Source organism: Petaurus breviceps, unplaced genomic scaffold (genome assembly GCF_028583685.1).
Source record: "Petaurus breviceps papuanus isolate PSGF00001 unplaced genomic scaffold, PetGlider_PUasm1.0 154, whole genome shotgun sequence".
NCBI classification, from domain to species: domain Eukaryota; kingdom Metazoa; phylum Chordata; class Mammalia; order Diprotodontia; family Petauridae; genus Petaurus; species Petaurus breviceps.
Window position 1 is genome coordinate 16,587,492 of NW_027185715.1, and position 7,436 is coordinate 16,594,927.

Sequence of the window (7,436 nt, forward strand, 5' to 3'; positions counted from 1 at the left end):
AAGTGTCAAGTGTCTGAGGCTGGATTTGAAGTCAGGTCCTCCTGACTCCAGGGGGAGGGCTCTATCTGCTATGCCGCCTAGCTGCCCCTCAGCTCCTCACTCTTGGCCATCCTCAGATCCAATCAGTCGCCAAATCTCATACTTTCGTAGCAGTTCTCTTATCTAGTTGACCATTCACACAGCTGCCATCTTAGTTCAGGCCCTTATCATCTCTCACTCAGATTATTGCAAAAGCTGCATATTTGTTCCCTCTGTTTCAAGTCTCCCCTTACCCTAATGCATTTTCCCTGTAGCTGTCAAAGTGATATTCCTAAAATGTATGTCTAAGCATTTCATTCCCAAACTCAAGAGACCACAGTGTCTTCCTGTTACCTCAAAGATCAAATATTGCTTGGCCTATTTAAAGCTTTTCACAATCCAGTCTTATGCTTCACTGCGCCGCCCCCCCTTTTTGAATTCAGTGGCAGATACCCACCATCTCCCATCTCAGGGCCCTCAACCTGGACTGCTCTCCTTCTCTTCTCAAAATCTCTCCCTTTTCTTCTCAAAATCCCTGGCTTCCTTCAGAGATATAATTGAAACGCCACTTTCTGTAGGAAGCTTTTCCAACTTTCAGAATTAGGATTCCCCTTTCTAGTTATCTCCCTTCTCCTCTTTATGTATTTATATGTGTCTAATTATTGATATACTGGATCCCCTGCTAGAATGTAAATTCCCTAAGACTAGGGGCTGGTTTTGCCTTTTTTTGCATCTTCAAGACTTTGCAAAGCTTCCAGGACGTAGAAAGTGCCCAATAATTTGCATGTTGAGTGACTAAGTCCTGGACAAAGCTTTACTCCTCTGTAAGCTAGTCAAGTTGACTGGGAAATCTCCCCTGATCAACAGTTTTTACACAAATGTAGAGAATTGTGATACCAGGCTACTCCTGGCCTTCGTATAACCATTATTTTTTACCTGTGACCCTCTTTTCTCTCCTTAACTCCCCCACCTTGACTTGCCTTCCATTTTCCCATTTTCCTTCCTTATTGCTTTATCTTCCAAGGTGGCAGAGCTGAATTCTTCATTTTAAAATTGTCCTTCAGCTTCCATAGTCTTACTAAATTATTTCTGTACCCCTGTCCTGAAAACTCCCCATTTATGTACCATCAAATCCAGAACTTGGCAAACCCTCTCTAAGAAACTTTTCTCAAAAAAATGGGTGATTTCCATTGAATTCTATCATGTCTAGATATACAAACTCTTGTATTTCCCTCACCACCATCAGTCTTTTTTTTTTGGTTTATATATGCATGTATGTATTATACACACACATGTTATATACACACATATTATACACATGCATGTTATACACACATATTATACAAGGTATAATATAGTTATACATATAACATATTTATAATCATACATATATTGTATAGATATTGCATATATACACAATGTATTATATGTAATACATATATCTGTATTATTTGCATAAAATATATTTATATCTATAGTATATACATTTGTATAATATACATGATCAAACAATGAATAAATTAAATATATTTATATGTATGTATTTTATTTATATATATAAAACAATATGTTTATGTAAATAAACACAATATCACAAATAGTATTTATATAACTATTGCCAACACAATATTCACAGCAATATTCACACGAATATGCTGCCATGGTTCTGAATTGCAAAATATAACAGAGTCTCCATGTAGAAGGGGGAAGCAAAACATTTATTCACACACCAGAAGTCAAATCCCAACACCAGAAAACCAAATCCATCATAGCAACAAACAAGTTAATACACTTTATTCACTTCAGGAAACAACACTATCCTAAAGCCTTCCAATAAACAAACACAATCCACAAACACTCACAAGTCTGCTTGCCTGCATCTTCTCTCTTCCTCCACCCTAACTGACTCCCAGTTTCCTCTCAGCTCTGCTCTACCCTTCCTGTTCCACCTGTTCAGCAAGCTCCTTCCACCACAGGCTCCATGTGATTATATTCAGCCTCTTATGGGGCAGGGAAAATCTATAGATTCCTGTTACCGTTACAATAAGCAATATATTGCATATAGTTTAATTAATTTATTCCTTGCTTGATTAGGAATAAACATACTTTTTATATTCTCTACAAGCCATGTCTATAGGGTTCACCTTTAAATTCTAGTGTTCTTCTGGAGAAATACTTAGTAAGTGCTCTGGACCACAGTGATGAGGGATATGGGGTCTACATGGCAGGATGCCTTAAAGGAAATCATGCTGGGTTTGGAGTCAGATTCCCTGGATTCACTTCATAGCATCATGGAATCATAGATTTAGAATTGGAAGAGAGCTCAGAGGCCATCCAATATAACCCTTAACTTTGTAGATGAGGAAACAGGCTCACAGAAGGTAAAGGACTTGCCTGGTGTTTCTCTGTTCGTTGTAAGTGGCAAGGGCAAGATTTAAACCCAGGCACTGACTCCAAATGTAGTGTTATCTCCAGAATCCTGATATTTCCTTCCTGTGCTTTGGGCACACCACTTGATTTCTGTGGGCCTCAGTTTCCTTATTTGTAGATCGAGAGGTTAGGCTAGTTCATCTCTGCTATTCCTCTTGGCTCTCAACCCACGATCCTATAACTGGTTTTTGGCTTGGCTTCTTTCCCCCAACTACATAAAGGAGCTAAAACCTTCTACATGCTCTGGGAGGTTGAACATTAATGAACTGGAATGCACCTGTGAGAATGAGGCAAATGGTTCACTTTTAAAGGACACTTGATTATTAAGGTTCAAGACTAACTGGCTTTTGGATAAACTGCCTCAAAGCCTATTTACTTAAGAAGTTAATACACAAAAACCAAAATAAACGCCTTCAGGTTCCTGCCTTCATCTTGCCGACAGCTTGCCCATCACTCAAGATGGCCCAGGAAGCATTGTAGAAAGTCCCCAAAGGAGCTTTCTGCATGATAGATTATGAAGAGAGAACTCTGTCTTCAGACTGGCTCACTTTCAACATCCACATCCAAGAAACTAAGGTGATAAAACGTATGTGACTGAAATCTTTGAAATCAAATTACTGGAAAAGTGAGGTCAACAGACATAGTGAAGAGCTAGCATACTTTCTCTATCTCCAAGTCCCGTCCTGTACTGATGCTACATGGAGATAAGAAAGATTAAAGTCTATTTAGACAGGTAAGGTATGCACAGGGTACTCATGCCAGGAGCCAAGGCTCAAGGAAGAAAGCAAGGGGTGAAAATAAATCAGGAAGCAGAACTGGGTCAAAGATAAACTAGAGATCCAGGAGATATTTAGTTCTGATGGTGAGCTCATGGGTTCAGCTGGGTGTCTAAACAGGGCCTGCTTGGGTTCTTCAGTTTCACTTTTCTTAAAGTGGCCAGGTACCTCTGTACATAATGCTGTGATGTAAAGTGAAGGTTGCAGACAAGAAGGCCTAAGTTTGACTGAGAGGGAGAGGTCAGTATGGAATGGAATACTCCATGAGGGCTTAACAGAGGAAGAGGAGATGGAGCTAGGTGAATGGAATAGTAAACTGACCCAACTTTTATGATAGATGACAGGTTATTTTTTTCATTAATCTAGCACTATGAAGACATTTTTAACAGGTTGAAAGAGGTATGATAATAGTACTGTGGATTGTATTTTCAGTTTGTATATAATATCTTGCATTGGGTTGGCCAAGATTATTCATACAGGAAAAACCAAGTGGATAAAGAGTACCTATTGACTATTGTGACATACAATTAGATAAATGACCTGTAGAAAAAAGCTAGAAAAAATAGTAACAAAATTCATTTGGAAGAATAAATGGTCCAGAATATCAAGGGAATTAATGAAAAGAAATGCTAGGGAAGGTGGACTAGCTATACCAGATTTCAATCTGTATTATAAAGCAGCAGTCATCAAAACTACTTGGTACTGGCTGAGGAATAGAGGAGTGGATCAATGGAATAGATTAGGCACACGAGATTCAGAAGTCAATGACTACAGTAATGTATTGTTTGATAAACCTCCAGACCCTGTTTTTTTGGATAAGAACTCACTATTTGACAAAAACTGCTGGGAAAACTGGAATATAGTATGGCAGAAACTGGGCACAGACCATTATCTAACACCATATGCCAAAATCAAGTCTAAATGGGTCCATGATCTAGGTATAAAGGTTGATACTGTAAACAGTCTCCTAAAACAAGGAATAGTTTACCTGTCAGACTTGTGGAGAGGGAAAGACTTTATGACTAAACAAGAATTACAGAACATTATAAAATGTAAAATGGATAATTTTGACTACATGAAATTGAAAAGTTTCTGTACAAACAAAGCCAATGTAACCAAGATTAAGAGGGAGGTGGGGAATTGGGAAAGAATCTTTACAACCTATGTCTCTGACAAAGGACTCATTTCTAAAATATACAGAGAATTGAGTCAAATTTGTAAGAATACAAGTCATTCCCCAATTGATAAATGGTCAAAGGATATGAACAGGTAGTTTTTAGAGAAAGAAATTAAAGCTATCTATAAGCACATGAAGAAATGCTCTAATTCACTATTGATTAGAGAAATGCAAATCAAAACAACTCTGAGGTACCACATCTCACCAGTCAGATTGGCTAAGATGACAAAACAGGAAAATGACAAATGCTGGAGAGCATGTGGGCAAACTGGAACACTAATGCATTGTTGGTGGAGTTGTGAACTGATCCAGCCTTTCTGGAGAGCAATCTGGAATTATGCCCAAAGGGCTATAAATACTTTCATACCCTTTGATCCAGCAATACCACTCCTAGGGTTATATCCCAAAGAGATCATAGAAATAGGAGAAAGACCCATATGCACAAAAATGTTTATAGCAGCTCTTTTTGTGGTGGCAAAGAATTGGAAATTAAGGGGGTGCCCATCGATTGGGGAATGGCTGAACAAGTTGTGGTATATGCATGTTATAGAATACTATTGTGCTATAAGAAACGAGGAGCAGGCAGTCTTCATATTTACCTGGAGAGGCTTAAAAGAACTGATGCTGAGTGAGAAGAGTAGAACCAGGAGAAATTTGTACACAATTACAGACACAACGTATGTGTGATGACCAACTTTGATAGACTGGACTCTTCTCAGCAATGCAGTGATATAAGTCAATACCAAAAGACTCATGATGGAGAGAAAAATGTGCATCCAGAGAAAGAACTAAGTTTATATCCAGGTGGAAGCAAAATACCTGATCTTTTTTGTTCTCTTATTTGGTTTTATGTCCTCTTTACCATTTTTCATTCCAGCTGGTACAATCCATCCTTATAACCTGACCAATGTATAATGTGAAAGTATTTACAGATCCTATACTTGACATAAGCCTCCATGGTGGGGGAGGGGAGAGAGGGGACAAAATGTGAAATTCAAGGCATTGTGAAATTGAATCCTGTAAACTAAAAGGAAACAAATTAATAAAGCACATTATAATTAAAAAAAAATAAAGAACAGTAGAAAGTAAAAAAAAAGAACTCATCTGTCAGCATGTATCTTGGATAAATGTTGCTAATAAATCCAATATTTTAATAAGTAAATCCAATAATTTAATAATAATTAGATATAATTATATAATAAATCCAATAATTTAATCCAAGATTAAACAGAAGAAGAGAAGACTATATTGTCTTGGGGAAAAAACAAAATTCTCTTAATGATCCTGAATTCCTCCCTCAAAGAAGGACTTTTTATGTCAATATTCTATCAGTATTTTTGAAGGACTGAGTCATGGAACATCATCAGAGGGCAAAAGAAAGGTAAATTATAGGTGTGAGTAGACTGCAACATATCACAGACAAGGAATTATAAGAACTGGAGTAAATGACCTCTTCAGAGAAATGTATGAGTGAAAAAAGGGAGATTTTGGTCATGTAGTAAGAGCAAGGGATTACTGATGGTAGTTTGTGTGCTTTCCTGGCAAACTTTTGATGTCAAGATAAATCAAGGAAGTCCTCAAGCATGTTGGGTGGCTTCTTTGGGATGAACTATTTGAGGTCACATAACAGCAGTTGCAAAGAGTGAGCAGAAATGGGTGGTTTGTAATTTATATCCCTTTAAGGAATTCCCATGTTGATGAGATCACTAATTCATTTGAATTGTAGAAATATTGTCCAAGTCCTATCTGGGCCAAGAACATGTGTTTATTTGCAAATGGTACCCTACAACCTTACATGGGCTTACGGCAATCCTCCCTAAAGTTAGCAACCTGTTTCCTTCTTAAGATGAAGACCAAATTCAAAGAAAAGAGATATAAAATAAGAGCCATGGGGAGTAAGTAGGATTTCTGTTCTGTGACACTGAAAATTGAACCTCTTAGCTAGTGAAGACTTGGGTCAGTAAATGGAAATCACTGATGTGAACCCTTGAGAGGGCTTCTTCTGAAGTATAACAAATCTAAGGGTAAAAGTAATTAAAAAACTGTTTGGATTCTAGAAGGAATATACCAACCCTCTTACTCTTCCCAGAGAGCCCACAGCATTGACTTGAATAAGAAATAGCTTAACATATGAAAACTGATGGTCTCTTTCAATTCAATTAGATTGACACAAATGAACAGCTTCAAAGAATTAACAGAATGAGAATTGTTGAATATGACTACAAACCAGAATTTGCATCAGTAATGGGAATAAACAGTATTCATCAAACAGGTACTCAGTCAAGTTTCTTTCTCCCTCTACACATTCTCCTTTCTACTTTTTCCAGTCTTTTTGGTTTTGACTCCATTTTTTTTTGGATTTCTGTGCTATCGTGATTGAGTATATCCTGATGTGTCATTCTGTGCTTTGAGAAATCCATAAGCATCTGGAATGGCAAGAGTTAAGAAATTCATTGCATTCAGTTCAAACCACACGTAGGACACATGGAGGTTTTGAATGGATGACTCCTTTTTACTTGTTTCAAGGTCTAGTCTTTTTTGTTTTTACTTTCATGCTTCACTGTGAGTAGGGGGTGACGGCTGATAGGACTTTGAACTCTATGTTCTAAGGCAATGTGAGACTTTGGAGGGTAGGTAGGAACAGGAGAGAATATACTCTGGTGGTTCTGCTTCTCCAGTCTAAAGAAGGGTAGCAGTGCTAGGGGTTAAAGTAGACTGGGAATCAATTCATCTCACTATAATGTTGGTGGTATTTCTCTGGTAGGGGACATGAACCAATCCAACCTTGACAATAGGTGGTGGATTAAAAAAAATAATTGTCATTGTGAAGATGGTGTGCTAGAAACCTGAAACGGTGTAGTTCTGGTACTGTGGATTGTATTTTCAGTTTGTATATAAAGTGTATATAAAGTCTTGTGTCAGGCTGGCCAAGACTATGCATACAGAAAAAGTCTAGTGAATGAAGTATGCTTATTGACCAGAGTATGATATCTATCTATCTATCTATCTATCTATCTATCTATCTATCTATCTAT

The 7,436-nt window shown here is 37.6% G+C and overlaps 1 protein-coding gene across 1 annotated transcript in view; it reads left to right on the forward strand.

Moving 5' to 3' along the window:
* Window positions 1-7,436, forward strand: part of MYRFL (myelin regulatory factor like) — a 169,331-nt gene that overhangs the window by 90,931 nt on the left and 70,964 nt on the right. Inside the window, exon 12 of the mRNA XM_069081439.1 lies at window positions 6,565-6,673. Within this exon, the coding sequence (XP_068937540.1) occupies window positions 6,565-6,673 (109 nt within the window). The remainder of the gene's footprint in view (window positions 1-6,564; window positions 6,674-7,436) is intronic.